The sequence below is a fragment of the Capra hircus genome, chromosome 25 (assembly GCF_001704415.2).
Source record: "Capra hircus breed San Clemente chromosome 25, ASM170441v1, whole genome shotgun sequence".
In the NCBI taxonomy this organism is placed as follows: Eukaryota; Metazoa; Chordata; class Mammalia; order Artiodactyla; family Bovidae; genus Capra; species Capra hircus.
The window spans coordinates 40,340,403-40,358,220 of NC_030832.1; the positions used below are offsets into that span (position 1 = coordinate 40,340,403).

Genomic DNA, 17,818 nt, shown 5'->3' on the forward strand with positions numbered 1-17,818 from the left:
GGAACATCCTGCAAGCCCACGGTGTGCACGCCCTAAAACAACCCTCGCTGAATAAACGTTAGAGTGAAGGGTGGCCGGAGGAGCAGCTGGGGGCAGCGTCTGGGCCCAGTGCCTCCTCTGGCCACGTTGCCCACGCGGTTCTGGCTTGTGGTGTCTGGGAGGGACAAGCCCTGGGGCCTCTGGAGCAGCAGGTAGTGAAGACCCGGGTCGGCGCCCCAGGAGGGCGGCTGTGCGGAACGCACCACGCGCTCGGCCGGATCACCCGCCTCTTCCCGCGTCGATGGCGGGAGCCAGGCCCTGCGAAGCTTACCTTGGACGGGTGTGAGCGGCTCGTACACCACTCGGTAGCCCTGCAGGACGCCGTTGGCTGCCGCGGGCTCGCCCCATGAGACGTTCAGCGTGGTGGAGGTTATTTCCGAGAACGCCAAAAAGCTGGGGGTCCCGGGAGCTGGAGGAACAGGACAGGACGTTCACTGAAGCTCCTTTTATAGCAAGAGATCATCTACATATGTGTCCACGCCTCCGCCCGGAACAGAGATGTTTATCAGATGTTATTTTCGACTTAGCGCAGCGGGGTGTAAAGGAGATTTACTGAGCATCCCCAACCTCCTAGGATCAATCGGAAACAAACCCTCCCAAGAGGAGCAGAGGAAACGACGGTGTTTAAGCACAAAGGAGCCTGAGAAGCATGGTGACAAAGGTGTACAAGCTCCCAGTAGAGACGGGAACAGGAAGGGCCACGCACTGCGCGTCAGCTCCAGGCCTGCGCCTCGGGGGCCAGGCTCCGAGGAGGGTGGCTGAAGGCCCTGCCCTCCTCTCCTCTCCCTCTGTGGGGCCGTCCTCGTCTGGGATCCCCTAGTGCCCAACCATCTCACGGTCCCTCTTGGTCTGGAGATGGGGGAGCTTGCAGGCCACCCTGAGCGGGGAGATGCTTTTTCCCAGCAGACACAGAGGCCGGCCGGGGGTCAGGGAGCAGGCAGACCCACCCAAGGTCCCCATCCACCTGGACTGGAGCCCTGAGCTTCCCCCACTGCATGGGGACTGACGTGCCCCCAGCCTGGTTCCCCTTGGAGATGAGAAATGCCCACTAAACCCGCCCCTCCTGCCCTGCTTCCGCTCTCCCCATCCCTGGGGGTCCTGTGGCCCCATGATCGGCTGGGCCCACCATGCCTGAGGGTCCCCACCTCCCACTCTCAGCCTCACAGCTCTGCCCCTTCCCACTGAGTCCATGATGGGCCCTTCCTGGCTTTGCAGGGACTGCCGGACAGGCCCCGAGGGCGCGGCCCCTACAATCCAGCTGTGGTCATCTTGTGCGGGGCAAAGCACTCGGGGGCCCCTGCTCCCAGGAAGACTGAACCCACAGAATGTTGGGGAACCCTGAGAGGAGGGTGTGTATCCCATGGGCTCCTGAACCTACTTTGCTGGCCTGTGACCCTCTGGATCTCACGAAGCCCTTCGGAGCTCCCGGGACCCCAGACCCAGCCTCCTTTCCCTTGGGAGGCCTGGCCGGCCTCACAAAGCCCCCCCAGGCCACAGGGGATTCCGAGAGTCACCAGGACAGTGAGCGATCAGCTCAGAACACACAGTGGGTGAGGAGAGGAGGCCACGGGCGGTGTGACCCCCGGCAGGGCAGCCTGGGCACGCTCTGGGACCCGCCTGAGGGCATGTGCCTGAGAGATGGCAGGCCAGCTGCTTCTGGAGGGCTCTGCAGCTGAGGCCCCAGGGGGGCCCACACTGCAGCCCAGGCTCAGCAGGTCAACAGACAAGGGGATCCCCCTCTGGGAGCTGGACCCAAGAGAAGCCCCCAGGGGCCTGGGGTGAATCCTGGCTGCGAGGGGCAAGGCCTCGTGCAGCTGGAAGCCTGTCCCCCACTGCCCTGCGCGCTCACAGCAAGCAGCTCCACGCAGCAGGCCCAGGCCGGGGGCCAGAGACACCAAGCGGGTCAGACCCAGAAATCTCCGGCTACACGGGGCTGGGTTTCAGGGCTGGGTTTCAGGACTGTCAGAGCAGGGAGCTGGGGGAGCTGGAGCGGGGGCAGAGTGCAGCAGTGGGGCGGGGGGTGACCCAGCGGTCGGCAGGGGGCAGCGGTGGGGTGGGGGGCAGTGGCGGGGCAGGGGGTGGCCCGGGTGGTTGGCAGGGGGCAGTGGTGGGGCAGGGGGCAGTGGTGGGGCGGGGGTGACCCGGGCGGTCGGCAGGGGGCAGTGGTGGGGTGGGGGGCCGTGATGGGGCAGGGGGGTGACCCGGGCAGTCGGCAGGGGGCAGCAGAGGGGCGGGGGGGCAGTGGCAGGGCAAAGGGGCAGCAGCGGGGCAGGGGGTGACCTGGGTGGTTGGCAGAGGGCAGCGGCGGGGCCGGGGGTGGCCCGGGTGGTTGGCAGGGGGTGGCCCGGGTGGTCGGCAGGGGGCAGCGGCGGGGCGGGGGGCAGCGGCGGGGCAGGGCTGGCCCGGGCGGTCGGCGGGAGGCTCGCGTGCTCCTACCTGCCTGGTGGGTGCAGCCCGGCTGGGGCTCGCTCCGGGGCCCGTCGCCCGCGGCGTTGAAGGCCGAGATGCTGACCAGGTACTCGGTGTGGCTGGTGAGGTTCTTCAGCTTGGCCGTGGTCTCGGGCAGGAACAGCACCCGCATCTTCTCCGTGGCGTTCTGGCTGTCCGCCTCCCAGTAGTAGATCTGTCAGGAGGAGTGGAGGCTGGAGGTCCGGTGGCTCAGAGGGGTGGCGCCCCATCTCAGCCCGGGGACAGGAGGCCACAGAGCCGGGGGGGGACCTCAGTGCTCCTGGGGGGTGAGCGCGCCTCTGCAGAGGCCAGGCCAGGAGGACGGGGCCTGTGGACAGAGGTGACTGCCAGGAAGGTGCCTTAGGACTAGGCTCCTGGACATAAGGGAGACCGACCCAGCCCCTGCTCCAGCCTGTGGACAGCACCAGCCCCCAACTTCACTCGAGGCTCCCGCATTTTAACCCCGACATCCATCAAAGCTTTCGATTGATGTGTCCCAATACTGTGGACATTAAAACAGCCTCAGATGATGGACAGAAGAGCCACGCTGGGCTCAACACTGCTGGGTGGCCCGTGTTTCTCCTGGTTCTGTTTCCTTGTGTCTGGTTTTTATGTGCTCGTGGGTGAACGTGACGCCCACACACAGAGGTTTGTAAGGTCATCTGAACTGTTTCCCTTGACAGCTGGCAGAGAACCACAGCTCCAAGCCGGTGCCAGCCAGGCCACCCAGAGACAGCCCTGACCCGCGGATCCGCCTAGGCTCCGTGGGTGTAACCTGGGCCAGGCGGTCAGAGCCGTTGGCCCATGTGCAGAGCAGCAGAGACCGCGCAGGCCGGGGGCCGGCTGTCCGGCGTCCACACGTCTGGCCAGGCCGGAACGGCCCTCCTGGGTTAGCTATGCTCATTCCCTCCTGCAAGACGCACTCCAGCTTCTGCGCTCTGAACTGGCCAGTGAGGCGCTCTGCTCGAAGAGGCCGTACTAACCTGGACACTGAGATCAATACCCACATCAGCGTCTGTTTAGGCGCTATTACTGGGAAGTTATTAACAGGGAACACGGTTTGGACACACACACATAGCACCTTGCCTCCAGGCCCAGGGGACTCGCTGTCACCTCATCAATCATGGTTAACGGCCCTGCCACGGAGGAAGGCCTTTCTTTTCACAAAACAGCTACAGAAATCATTCTTAGAAGGACATTTAATCAGTCCAATAGTCATCATCAGGGCAGGCGAGCCCATGGAGTCTGAGGACTGATCAACTTGGGGCTCAACAGACCAGACAAGGAGACTCACCCTGGGGGGAAGATGGGGGTTTGCAAGGGACGGCCCTGGGCTGTTCACCTCAGGAGGGTTTTGGCTGACCTCATGGGGTCCCAGCCCAGTCCACAAGGGTGACCTTGGAGGTGGAACCCTGGGAGGGGCTCCCTGCCCCCCACCAACTTGTGTGACTGTTCACGTCCGATGCTCTTATGGGAATGGCCTGGTGCCTTCCTTCCATACTGCTTCTGGAACATTCAGTTAATGTGGGCTCAGAACAGGTCAGTGTTGGGGCTCTTGAACTGAGGTCCCCAGGAACCAGGCACCCTGGGGGGCTTGTCACACATGCGCATTTTCGGGCCCTGGACCTACTGAGTCAGGACTTGGGAAGCGCCCAGTAGTGACACCGGGTGGAGCTGAGGGCAAGGCCTGGTCTCCCCAGGGCCCCCTGCACCGTCAGCAAAGGTGGTGGGGGCTCCCCGAGGGGGCGCAGGGCAGGGGGTGCCGGCCTGGGAGGGAGGGGCTGCTGGCCGCACAGTGAGCCTCCCCCACCCCCAGGCCCGGTGGGAGGTGGGCCGAGCCGGCCCAGCCCCTCGGCGATGCCCTCGGCTCTGAGGGCGAGAGCCGCCGTGAGCTGGCGCAGGACGCAGAGGGTGGCAAGAGCAAGGGGGCCGCCGTGAGCTGGGGGGCCCAGGCTGCCGGCCCTCGTCCCCAGGGGGCCGAGAGGGAAGACCGCGCCACGCGAGGGGCTTGCCTTGTAGCCCTGGATGTTCCCGTTCTGGCTCTCCGGCGGCGGCGGCTCCCACGTGACCTCCAGCTGGCTGGCCGTGAGCGGGTTCACCTGCACGCGCTGCGGGGCCTGGGCAGGGGCTGCGGGGCGGAGAGCGGAGGGTCAGCCGAGAAGCCCGCCCACCCGTGCCGGTTCCCAGGCCCTGTCCCTGCCAGGACGACCATGGACCCGTCTCAGAACCACGGTTCTGAGTGCACGCGGTGAAATTTGGAGAATCCCGAAGAAAAGCGCTTGTACCGAGACACAGCGGCGCTGGTGAGAACAAAGGTGAGACAGCAACCCACGTGCGTGTGACTGAGCTGCGAGGTCGCCTGGGACAAGCAGAGACGGTCAGCAACCTCCAACCTCACTGCGGTGGGTGGCGGGGAGGTCCTGTGGCTGGGAGACCCAGGCCCCAGCCCCTGTGGTGCCGGCTGTCACATTCGTTACCGAGTTGCGGCAGTTGTTCAGGCGTTAAGTCCTGCCCGACTCTTTTCAACCCCAAGGCCTGCAGCACACCAGCCTTCCCAGGCTTCACTGTCTCCCAGAGTTTTCTCAGATTCACGTCCATTGACTCGGTGATGCTCCCTAACCTCTGTCGCCCCCTTCTCCTCTTGCCTTCAATCTTCCCCAGCATCAGGGTCTTTTCCAGTAACCACAACTGAGGGAAACACTAAATTCCACGTGGGGCTCGGAGAAAACAAAGGCCATCTGTGGAAACGGCCTGGCGATCCAGGGGTTAGGACTCTGCCTTCACTGCCGGAGGCCCAGGTTCGATCCCTGGTGGGGGAGCTGAGACCTTGCACAGTGCAGCCAGAAAAGAAAAACAAAGGCGTGTGTGATCCTGTCAGGGGTTCAGGACGCCGGGGTGCGCAGCCCTGCTCCCAGGGGAGCTGACGTCTGCAGACCCGCGGCCGCCCCTCCTTGGGGACGGAGCACAGAGGCTGCCGCCGCCATGTCCCCTGGGGAGGACCCACCCCTCTGGTCCTCCTCCCACCCTGAGGGCTCCCCCCGCCCCACCGTGCTGGGCTGGAGTCAGCAGGTGCAGGTGAAAGGTGAAAGGGCACTGGCAGGGCCCCGCGGCCTTGCCGGCAGCCTCAGGGCAGCTGGGAACAACGCAGCCAGCCCACGTGTACGTCTGGGGACGTTTCTCTCTGCCTGGCATTCCCACTGGCCGGTCTGTCCCCTGCCCCCTGCAGGCCGCTCCCTTCTCCCCCCGGGTACCCCTCCCGGCAAACTCCACGACGGGCTGGACCCCGGAGCTGTCGTGGGGGGGGAGCCTGGCTGCAAGGGGCAAGATGCCAGCCCAGCGCCCTCACCCCCCGTGGCCCTGCCCACGGCCCGGGCGCTGCCTTTGGGCTCAAGTCTGTTTATGGCCACACGTGGAAGGAACCAAACAGACGGTCACCATTGGGGGAGATAGCCGGGCACTCGGTCCCCTGGAGGGGGCCTCCTCGGAGAGGACGACCTTCGCGAGTCGCCCCTTCCCCGCCGCCCCCCAGCACAGAATTAAATAGTAATTAACACGCGCTCAGCCTGACACCACCTATTCATTCTGCTCTAACTGTGCGGCTCGTGTTACCGCGGCCCACCCCGCCGCTAATGGAAATGTTAATAACCCTCACCAGGTTGTTGTGACAGATGCTCGGCCTCATTATCAGAAATTCTTATTTACCGCTCCATTAAACAACAGAATCACACAGAAAAACAATTCAATCAAAACTAACTGGAGGAATTTTAACAGCCGCATTAATAATCCAAAACATAAATAAAGTTAATGTCTTTTGCATGTTTGCCGTCGGCAACTCTGTCGCAAAATGACTGGGGCGCCATTGGATGGGGAAAGGCAGAGTGGGATGCCGCCGCCACCCCGGTGGGGCCAGGGCCACCTGTGAGTGTCCGCTGCCCCAGGTGTCCTCCTTGAAGACGTGGCAGAGCCAGGGCCCACGGCGGCTCGGGGGTGGACACGTGCGACGCACAGCTCCCCACCCCCGGCCCGGTTCCATCCCAGGCGTCAGGCCCACCTGTACCGGTGTCCCTGGGCAGGGCTTCCACGGCCCCCAGCCCGTCCTGGGGCACAGTGCCTCCCTGCCCGTAACAAAGACTTCCCTGAAGAGGACACAAGCAGGGGAGAGAGAAACTCACGTAAACACAGAGCAGAGCGCGCTGGCTTCTAGACTTACACTTTTGGCTCCTAAGAGCCTCTAGGCCTCCCCCCACCTCTGACTTGCAGGAAGACACCCCGTTTACACCCCGCAAGGGATCCTTGTTTGTCGTGAAGGGTTCAGCTTGGAAGCTGGTGGGGCATCTGACAGGCAGTGATCTCTTTGTTCTCCCACTTTACTATCTGTGGAGGACGGTGCATGTGAGCATCGGCTCAGAATGCCGTGTTAAAGTGCATGAAATCAGTTTTCAAAAGCCCACTGGCCCGGCAGTCTGGTGTGAGCTGATACTCGGACACCGCAGATGGTGCTGGAGGAGGGGCCGGGCTGGGGTGCGGAGCAGAGGTTCCCCTGGGCACCTCGGCCGGGCAGACGATGCTGCCCCACGGCCATCACCCACTGGCCTACAGGGAGGGCTGGCCACGGTGGCAAAAGAAATGCTTCTGGACTTTGGCAGGTTCCTTGTACCCAACAGTGGTGATGGAACACCAGAGATTTCTGGAATCTTGGCTGAGTGCTCAGGAAGCCCTGCAAAGCTGGGAGCTGCAGGCTGGACTGGGCAGGCGGGTCCCAAGAAGCAGTGAGACCGGCACTTTGTCCAGCTCCAGTGGCCCCTGGATGGGCTCGCCAGCCTCCAGTGACCATGTGGCGTCAAGGGAAGACAGCAGCTGCCCATGGCTTTCTGTGGACATGCTGGTGAAGGGGGTGCTGGCTCCCGGGCCCCGACTGTCGCACTCCTGACTGCAGGTCCCACAGACCCTGGGCGGCCCCAGGCTCACTGGGGCCCCGCACCAGAGCCTTTCAGAACCTCTGCTGCAGGGTGGCGGCTGGGAGGCCCCCCTGTGCTCGCAGCATGGAAAGGACAGGAAGCAGCATCTGCAAAGGCATCTGGCAAACGGCCAGGGCTAGGGGCATGGGGGCTGCCCACCGCTCGGGCAGGACTGCTCACCATCCAGCCCCTCGACCCTTACCCTGCCCCACCCTGGGGTGGTGTCCACGCTGTGGACAATCCCCCGGAGGGAGCTACACGTCTCCCTCTGGACACCAGTCTGGCCAATGACCCGTGGGCATTTCCCAGCAGTTACGTCCAGTGCGTTCCATGGGCTACAGTCCATAGGGTTGCCCGGAGTCAGACATGACTGAGTGACTCAGCACGCAGGCTACAGAGATGGGAAAACTAAGGCCCAGAGGGACCCAGCAACCTGCCCACGGCTGAGGGGCGTCTGTCTGGGGAGAAGCCGGGGCCAGGGGAGGCGGGTGGCGGCCACTCAGCCGGTGGACAGGCTCCCTGCCCCTGGGCTGGACGCTTGCCAGGACGGCACGTGTCGTGTCAACCGTACTTTACCATAAAATGAACAACAAACAACCACAGACCCAGGACGCGAGCCCAGAGGTAAGCAGACGTCCACGGCCGTCCAGCTGGCTGCTACGGTCCCGGATCTCCCGCCTGGGTTCCAGCCCTGTTCTCCACACACCTGCACGGGTCCTGGGATGCAGGCCCCGTCCACAGCACCTGGGCCCTGCCGCTGGTCCTCTCGCTGGGCTGCAGGCTGATGGGCGGGCGGGTCAGCTCTATGGGTCCCGGCCAGCTGGCTGTGCGCACCCTGAGCCCAGCAGCACGGCTGCCTGCATGACGCCCCGCCAGGCTCCAGAGCCCTGCTCTCGCGGACGGCGTGTGCCGCGTCTGCCCCGCCTGTGTGGGCTCTTCTGTGGCCAGGCCCAGGCCCTCCTGGAGTGCCCGGCCCCCAGTGACCTCCACCCCTTCTACCGACAGACTCCCGTGCAGGCTGGGGTGGCCCCCGCTGTCTCCTGTGGGCTCACCTGGTTTATCCTTGTCTACATGAAAACACCATGTGACTCTTCCAGAAAAACCCTGCTAAGCCAGAGACCCTCAGTGCTGGCTCGTTTCCGACAATAACCTCTCCAAACTGCACAGTCGCCTGACGCACCCTGTGGCCGGCCCAGAGAATTCAGCCTGCGTCCCCCAAAAGCCTGGGTCGCCATCCCCAGGGGCATTCCAACCCCGTCCACCCTCCTGACTCTGCACCCGCAGTTTCTAGCAGAGCCCTCGGCCACATGCCAAGATCAGAGGAGACGGCAGTCCGTGGAGCAGTGTGTGTGTGTGTGTGTGTGTGTGTGTGTGTGCGCGTGCGCGCCTGCGGGCAGGGGGGGTTTCTGTAGGGAGAAGGCAGGCCGTGGGGCAGTGTGTATGTGCCCAAGGGCAGGGGGTGTTCCTGCGGGGAGAGGGCAGGCCGTGGGCAGTGTGTGTGTGTGTGTGTGTGTGTGTGTGTGTGTGTGTGTGTGCCTGCGGGCAAGGGGGGTTTCTGTGGGGAGAGGGCAGGCCGTGGGCAGTGTGTGTGTGTGTGTGTGTGTGTGTGTGTGCCTGCGGGCAGGGGGGGTTTCTGTGGGGAGAGGGCAGGCTGTGGGCAGTGTGTGTGTGTGTGTGTGTGTGTGTGTGTGCGTGCCCATGGGCAAGGGCGGTTTCTGCGGGGAGAGGGCAGGTGACTCCCTCCTTCCAGGGCAGCAGGGGGCAGGGTGGAGGCAACACTCTGATCTGAGCGTGGGATACGACGTCTCCCTGTGCGTCAGCCTCACAGAGAGGACGGTTCTTGAAACAAGCCCAGGGGCCAGGTGGTGTCTGAAACGGGGACTAACGTGCATCTGTGCGGCTTTCAGAGATGGGGGAGCGGCTGTTACGGGCGGTCAGGCTGACTCGGGGCTGGGGCCAGTGTTCAGAGACGGTGGGTGACAAATGTCCCCCTCCCCGCACCCAGGGTCCCGCACCCCTGGACTCCCACAGGGACGACAGCGTGGCTCCCCTAGAGCATGTCCTGATAAATCTGATACCTCTAGACCTTTCTCAGAAGCAAGACTTGATCGCTCCTGGGGCCACCAGGACACCCAGCCCTTGGCTGAGGACTCTTCCCAGCATGACCAGAAGCCTCCTGAACCCCCATAACCTGACCTTCAACGAGGGGGACACTGCTGGCCCCTGATCTCCAGATGGGACTCACCGGCCTCGCCGACGAAGACCTCCACAGGCGTGCTGGCCGGGCCCTCGCCGACGACGTTGTAGGCCGTCAGGACCACTTCATAGCGCCGGTATTTCTTCAGATCTGCAAGGGCAAGGGGACAAGGTCAGCAGGATGGAGCCCTGCCCTTTCTTAGAAAGCTCCCTCTGTGACCAGTGCCCCCTGGGGGAACGAGGGAGCCCTTTCTTGCAGAGAGAAGCCTGTGAGGGGCTGGCCATCCTCCATCCGGCAGTGCCCCCTACCCGCCCGTGCCCCTGGTGAGGCAGTCACGGCTGTCCTGCATTCGGGGCCAGGTGGCAACAAGCTCCTCGTCTAAGGGAGCGAGTCTAGGACACAGAGCCTAACCTGGGCCTGCCTTCTGGTCCGGAACCTCTCCTGGAGAGGAAGAGCAGACAGAGCAAGACCCTGGCACCGCTCAACCACGTGGGCCAATCCTTGACCCCTTCTGTGATGTCATGGCGGGAGGGGCTGGGGGTCGCATTCGCTGACCTCTGCAGAGCAGGGCCCTCTCTGGGAGGTATGGTTTGCAGGGACCATGCGCTCAGGTGGTCAGACACATATGTGGGGCCTCTGGACAGTCATGTGACTGGGAGAACCTTCCAGAAAGTTATGGCTTAAAAAATCAGCGGTTTCCACCACATCGAGTAGTGCAGAGCTCATGTGTGGCTGCCTGGCCTGCATGATGGACTTGGCGTCTCATGCCCTTTTCTTCCCAGGACGTGGCCATTCAGACCTCACAGGCCTTGGTTTGCCAACATAGATATATTTAACGGTCAAGATCCTGCCCCCGTGGTCAAGCTCTGCTGCTGAGAAACCACCAGACTGGCTTCGCCTCAACTTGGGGCCTCGTGTGATTGCCAGGAATCCACAGAGACGCACCAGAGTGGACGCCGGGGTGTGGCCAGGGCGCCCCTTCCATGCTTCCTAACCCGAGACAGAAAGGCCTGGGCGGGGACCCGGGGAGGGGGCCCTCATCACTGGGCCCGGCCTGCACTTGACTCTTCACCCGACCCCTTGGAGAGGCCACCTCTGGGACACACCCGGCCCAGAAGGGACTTGGGGGACAGACAAGGAGGTAGCGAGGCGGGGAGGGGGCAGGCGAGCTGGCCCACGACGGATGACGCGGAGCTTCGGGGGGAGGGCACGGCTCCATGAACCCCGCCCCAGCTGCTGGGCTGGTCGGCTGCCCCGGGTGGTGGCCAGGGCGACAGGGGATGAGCTGGCAGAGCGCTGGTACCCACAGGGCCTGGCAGGGCCAGCTCTTCCTCCCCTCCGTTACCTGCTTTCTGATCCAGTGACCTCTCTGTGCTGGACTGAACTGCAGCTCGGCCCCTGAGTCTTGCACTCGGTCACTGAAACCCACCCCGGCTGGAATCCAAGGGGCGATTTGATAAGAAGGAGGAGAGGCCGGATGGACAAGCGCTGGACAGGTGCATGTGGTGGCTGCCCCGCACCCCAAGAGGAGGGAGACCCCGATGCTGTAGTGAGGAGGGCATTGGCCTGAAGCCAGCAGACACAGAGGGGCCCGCCGGGCGAGTCCCCTGCTGTGAGGTCCCTGGAGGGGTCGGGGTCACAGAGACAGGAAGTCGGGGGTGGGCGCCCGGGGCGGGCGTCAGTGTTTAAAGGGGCAGAGTCTCAGGTGGGGGGTGGGAGGGTTCTGGAGGCAGGCAGTGGGGATGGGTGCGTGACAGTGTCTGCACGCACCAGGGGTGAAGATGGTAAACCCACAGTTAAGCCGGCAGGGTTAGAGAAGAGAGCTGCCCTCTGACCTTCTGTCCCAAACTCCGAGAACAGCTGTTGGGAACCCCTGCCCAGCCTGTGTTTCTAGAAACTCCCTTTTGGTGGTTCTGGCCCATCACGCATTTTAGCGGGACGGGGTTGGGGGGCTCCAGGAATGAGAGCCGGGAATCCGAGCTGGTCTTCACTCAGTCCACCGAGAGGCTGAGGGGCACTGCCCAGCTGCGTCAGCTGCGCGCGGATCACTCACGTGTTAACTCGTAGGTCGTCTCGGTGGAGCTGCTGTTGACGGTCTTGAAGCTGCTCTGGGCTGTGAGGGGCGAGCAGACAGGCCGTCAGCGCGGGGACAGCCGGCGCCAGGACGGGGCGCAGACGCGGAGGGAGGCCTGGCCGGGAAGCTGCTCTGCCTCCCGAGCGGCCACCACACGCCCGTCTGCTCAGCGGGACCCCCGCGGAGCCTCCTGAACCAGCCAGGCCCCTGGCCCGTGAGGGGGAGGTGGGTCTCCTGGCCAGTGAGGGGGAGGGGGGGTCTCCTGGCCCGTGAGGGGAGGGGGTCTCCTCTCTGACTAAACGGGTCTGACTGGCATCTGGTGGAGCATGGCGCAGAGCAGCACTGGGGGCCACAGGACTGGCTGGTCCCGGGGCAGCCGCGTCTGGTCACATGCTCAGGTGAGCGCCCCAGGCCGGCGGGGATGACCCGCCAACAGTGAGCAGGTGCACAGACTCCCGCACCCTCTTATTCCAGGGTCTGTGTGACTCAGCCCAGAGGGACAGTCACGGCTAGCTGGGTGTCGGCAAGGGGCACCTGGGGAGACGCTGCGAGTGGGGGTCTCAGCGGAGCCAGGTCCTCCCCTGGTGGGGTTGGGGCCGAGGTGCAGCCCCTCGCTGACCCCAGAGCGGCTCCGGGGGCCAAGCGCGGTGTGTGTGACCCACACAGAGAGGCCCAGGCAGAGCCGGACCCGGTGCCCTGGCTGCCCTGCCCCCGCCCCCACCACGTGGGTGCCAGGGGCCCAGGTGTCTTCTCTGATGGTGCTGGGGGCATCTCTCAGCCTTCTCGGGCCTGGCTCCATGGGCCCCAGCACCCCAGGCCTGCTCCGTGTGGGGTGAGCCGCTGCCCCTGGAGACCCGGCTACTCCTCCTCCAGGGCACACAGGCCCCTGAGGCTCAGCCCCATCCTGGCTGGTGACCCCTGCCCCCCCACGAAGCTGTGCCGGGCCCTGCGTCACCCTCTTCCCCTCACTTCCTCCATGACATCCTTTTACCCTGACAGCCCCTCAGATGGCTCCTCCTCCAGGCAGCCTTCCTGGGTCCCCTCCCCGTGCCCTGGGCCTTGCACACCGTCGGGGTGCTGGGGAGGGGGCAGAGCCGCACCCCCCGGCCCCCATGGCTGTTCCCAGCAGGCCTGGGGTGGGCAGACATGGTGGTTATGGGAACCTCCGCCGTGGGGTCGGGGCTCACCTGTGAGCTCGGCCCGCAGAGCTGAGGGCGTCTTGAGCATCTTGGACTCGGTGGCGGGGGCCGCCTCGTACTCCAGCTCACGGTAGTAGATCCGGTAGCCCTGCAGGAGGCCGTTCAGGCTCTCGTCCCTTGGGGGCTGCAAAGACAGCATGGTCAGGGGCCTGGCTGCATGCTGGCCAGCTGCGTGGAAAGGTGGGGCGTCACTGGTTCAAGACAACCAGAGGGGCCCCGGTTGTTGGCAAGAGGACAGGCAGGTGTCCCACTGATGAGGAATGACGGGGTCTGGGGACAGAACCCGGGCCTCCTGGTCCTGTGTGCTTGGACACGGGCATGTCTCCCTGTCCAGCCCGGACACCTGAGCCCCAGGGCCGGGGCTGGAGACAATGGCCCAGGTCACAGATGGAGAGGAAGCTGCCCATTCCTGGCAGACCAGAACCAAAGGGGGCCGTGGATGCAGCCTGGCCTTGCGTCATCCACCACTGACCCCACCCCGTCCCTTCCGTCCCCGACCCTCCCGTCCACCCGGGCTTGTGGCCGTCTCGCTGGGACCCTCACTGACCCCTCTGTGTGCCAGGTGGCCCCCCGCCTGACTGGCGTAGGGCTAGAACAACCCCTCCCACCACCCACTGCCACCTCAGCTGGTTTAAGAGCGGCCGATGGTGGGGTAGGGCCTCATCTGACTCCTAAGAACCCAGCGGAAGGCGGCTGATGGCTGACGGGTGGCTCAGAGACAAGGTCGGACGGTGGGGGAGTCTGAGCCTGTGCGTGTGAGCCTAGGACCTTGCAACCGCTTCCCTCTGGGTACCACCACTGCTCAGGGAGGGCCCGGCCCGACTTCCCTCCCCCTTTGGCTGGTTTCTGTTGATTAGTGAGCCTGGGGAGGGCGTCCCCAGCTGGGTTGACAGGTCTGTCTGTGGAAGGAAGGCCATCCCACTCCACGTGGAACCCAAATAAGGCCACGGCACTGACCCCGGTGCTGGGGGCTACGGGCTTTGCTCCCCCCGCTGTGGTCCTCAGCAGGTCAGGACCGAACCTCCCAAACTGCAGCTGGACAGATGGACCCAGAGTGCCTGGTGCCCGAGTGGACACCACAGCTACTGTAGGAAAGCCCCCTGCTGTGGGTTGAACTGTGCCCCCCCAGGAGACATGCTGAGTCCTAACCGCTGGTCCTGGCAAAGTGACTTCACCCGGATTCAGATCTGCAGACGTAATCAAGTTAGGAAGAGGGCACCTGTGGAAGGGGGCGCTCTAAGGCGATGGCGGGCTTCCCAGAGGGCAGTTCCATTCTATTTGCCCAAGTCTTTCATGCAGTGATCACACGTCTAGAAACTGACCCCACATGGACACTCGGTTGTGGGCAGTCCTGAGATCTACAAACGTGAGCCTGGGACTAACTCTCCCCCACCCCTCTAAACGCCAAGACCAGTCCTCTCTGGGTCTTTTCAATGCCAAGACAACAGGATGGCCTTCGAGCTTGAAGGGCGCGGACAGTAAGATTGCCTGCAGACAAATTGGCAGACTTGGGACTCGTGAACGCCATCAGGTAATGTGATAATTGATTCACATGGGCACCTAGATGTTCAGCGTGATGGATTGTAAAGACAAAACACATTTTAAGAGGCAATATAGAATCTAGCAATTATTTAACAAATGCTGAGACCAGAAAAAGACCCAAAGATTCTTATAAGATGAGGACATTTGGACACAGAAAGAATGCCACGCAAAGGCGGAGGTCGAGACTGAAAGAAGCGCCTAGAAGCCAAGGAGCGGTGAGGCCTGCCGCAGCCGCCGGAGGCCAGGAAGAGGCGGGCAGCAGGCTTCCCTGTGTCTGCAGAGTCAGCCGCCACCTTGACCTTGGACTCTGGCCTTTAGAACTGCGGGAGGGCAGGGCGGCCGTTTCCAGGGGCTCTGCTGTCCAAACTCGCACCCTTCAATTCTCAGTCCCTGAACCCAGGCAGTACCGTGGGGACCCGGATGCTCAGCTAAGTCTGTTCTCTGTGACCTCTGGCTGCTCTCGGTCCCAAACTCAGGACCCCTGTGGGAGGGGACAGCTCTCTGTCCTCACACTCGCCAGTGGGCAGCGCACACAGCAAGGGCGCTTCCTCCCACGAGCTGGAATCACCACGTTTTCACCACGAGAACCCAGGGGTTTGCAGGGCGGGTCTGCCGCAGCCCCCGACGTGCTCTCCCGCCACTTCCTGAGTCCTCTGACCCCCCATCCCCACCCTGTCCCCGCTCTGAAAGCGCCGTGGCTGGCCATTCTTCCGATCAGACGTAGACACGCAAGCCTGGGAAACTGGAGTGGACTCGCGCGTGCTCGGGATCCACGTGCGCCCCTCGGGCCAGAGGAGCCCAGCAGGCCCACCCGGACGGCACTGGCCTGCGAAACGTCACCTTCACAGACACTGAGAAACCGGTCGTGTGGGTCGCCTCGCTGCCAGATTCTCCCTCCTGTGCGGATCTGGGACGGGACCCGGACGCTTCCAGGGTGTCAGTGCTTGCTCCGCTCTCCTGGCGCCCACAGGTGGGGACAACTTTAAACCCACCTCACGGTTGCAGAACTAACGAGCTGAGAGCGAAGGCGGATCCGCTCAGACCCCCGCGTCGCCTGGATGGGGCAGGTGGGCAGGGCCGGTGACCGGCCGGGCACGCAGGGTCTCGGAGGCACATGCCTGCCCGGCGGGCGCGGGGCTGGACCGTGACACAGCCACTTCCTCCAGCAGCGAGCCTGCTGCCCTCTGCCCCAACCATTCCCAAAACGAGGCCTTGACTGACCAGAGCGCTGGGGGCTTGGGGAGCTGTGTGCTCTCAGGAAGGGAGGTGAGAGCAGGGTGAACCCTGGGGGCCTGCCTGGGTTCTGTGTCTGGTTGCAGTTTCTACTTTATTCTGCCCTTCTCTTTCCCACCAGTTTTCATGGACAGAACCTCTGTCCTCCACACTGCAGACTCAGGGACACCCCTGAGCAGGGCACACCCTGGCATGCTGGGCGGTCCCTATGCTTCCTGTCCAGCCCCGGCCCTGGAGCCGCTCCGCCCTGAGGACGGCAGCGTTTCAGATCCTCTGATACACTTTTTTTTAGATCCCTTCCCTTTGAGTTCATAGGACTGGTTCAGGTAGCTTTAAGGGTTTTTGTTTTGCACGACCCTCTGCTATTTAAAAATTGGTTCCATGTGGTAAAGGCAGACTCCATGCAGTGCTTACTGCTAGTCGGTGCCACGTGCAAATCGTGTGTGTGTCTGTGTGTGTGTAATGCACGCAGGCGCCATCTCCTCCTAAGGACGGAAGCCCGCAGTCTGCCCCTCCGACCCTAGCCCTGGTTTTCTGCTGGCTACAGCTGAGACAAGTTACATCCTCACTCCTAGGCTTCCTTCAAGCACAACTATCACAGCACGTAAGAGAAAGTTTATTTCACCCCCTTCTTAAAAAATACAACAGATGGGAAAGTTGGAAAAGTCTACGCGTAAGAATAAAAGGAGAGACGTTTTCCCACCTGACACCTAAGCTGTGCAGAGAAGGTCCAGGTTCACTGACGCGCTCTCCACCACCCTTCCCAAGTGAGGCTCAGTGGTCGCAGGGCTACTGACCCTCTGGGTCCCAGGCTGCCCACAGCTGTGACCCCTGAGGGAGGGTCCTGAGGGCCCCGCCCCACAAGTATCTCGGCAGTGAAGGCACCCGGCTGAGGCCCCCGGGAGGTCAGCGGGGCTCCTCGCTGCAGAAGGTCCTGCCTGCACCCCAGCCCTGCCTCTAGCGCTGACCGGCTCTGCAGGTTGATGAGGTGCCCTGAGCTGCGACATAAGCGTCTAAAGCGCTTCACCCTGCCTTCCGCAAATCGGAAATTCCACTAGCCGGTCCGCAGGGGCCTGGGTGTTTTTTCAGTTTTGGAAAAGGGGCCCTTGTTAAACTGCCCATAACCTGGTTGGAGTGCACCGGCCTTGACCCTCCCCCCCACTCCAGCAGGCAGGAAGAGGACCAAGAGCTGGGGCTCGAGGACTCTCACCGTGAGCCTCAGTCCTGGCTGAGCGCCAGGGGTCAGGCTGGGGCCAGCTCAGTGGGCCTTCCCAGACAGGGCAGGCTGCGGGTGGGGGGACCCGGGGCTGGGGAGGCTACTCCGGAATCTGGGAGTCCGGGGTCTCAGGGTGAGCCGGAGGCAGAGCGGGACTTCCACTGCCATCGTCCTGGGGCCTGCACCTGGGACTTCCCACCACCTCTGTTCCCTGGAGCCCAGAGCAGGGGTTCCCTCTGATGCCTGCTGGACTGGGTCCATGGCTCAGCGGGCACGGGAGGCCCTAGAGAACCAGCTCCAGGCACCTGCCCTTGAAGCCCAGCAGCCGTCACACCTGAGCCTGCATTCCTGCGGACATGCCACCGGATAATGACCTGCCTGCCCTGACGGGTAGGGGGCGGGGACTGGCCATCCTGTTACCTCCCACATCCCTCCGGCTGCTCCCCTCCCATTTTCTCACTGATGTCCGTGGACCTCACAGCAGGGAAAGGAGGCTCTGGGTGCTCAGAGCCCGGCGCCGGAGCTGGTCCTCACAAGATGACAGAGCAGGCGGTGAGAAAGGAACAAAGGCCAGGCGATGTCCCAGAGAGGCCAGGCCCCCGCGTCCTCTCTGACCCGGGGCTGCGCCACACTCTTAGGAAGGTGCCCTGCACGGCCGAGTCTCCCCTGCCTGAGGCCGCTGCACGTGATGCAATCTGTCCCTTAGGATGTTAATTTTGCTGGAAAACAGCCTCAAAATCCACTCAGAGAAAAGCCAGAAGAGGAGACGAGAGAGGAGGTGCATGAGTCACAGACAGTGTGACCCGCTGGAGGTCTCAGAACAGCCAGCTTAACTGTGATCAGCTCAGAGACACGGATGCCCAGCACGAGCTGTACTCAGTGTGAACACAGAGCCACTGCTGTCTAGAATAT

At 63.4% G+C, this 17,818-nt stretch overlaps 1 protein-coding gene across 2 annotated transcripts in view; it reads right to left on the minus strand.

Moving 5' to 3' along the window:
* Window positions 1-17,818, minus strand: part of SDK1 (sidekick cell adhesion molecule 1) — a 735,743-nt gene that overhangs the window by 31,771 nt on the left and 686,154 nt on the right. For both annotated transcript variants that reach the window (XR_001917262.1, XM_018040596.1), the window contains exons 33-38: window positions 12,904-13,039; window positions 11,696-11,755; window positions 9,691-9,792; window positions 4,500-4,615; window positions 2,476-2,662; window positions 311-448 (exon numbers count right to left, since the gene is read on the minus strand). Coding sequence is in view for 1 of the 2 variants with exons in the window: in XM_018040596.1 (XP_017896085.1) it covers window positions 311-448; window positions 2,476-2,662; window positions 4,500-4,615; window positions 9,691-9,792; window positions 11,696-11,755; window positions 12,904-13,039 (739 nt within the window). In the remaining variant the exon portion in view is untranslated. The remainder of the gene's footprint in view (window positions 1-310; window positions 449-2,475; window positions 2,663-4,499; window positions 4,616-9,690; window positions 9,793-11,695; window positions 11,756-12,903; window positions 13,040-17,818) is intronic.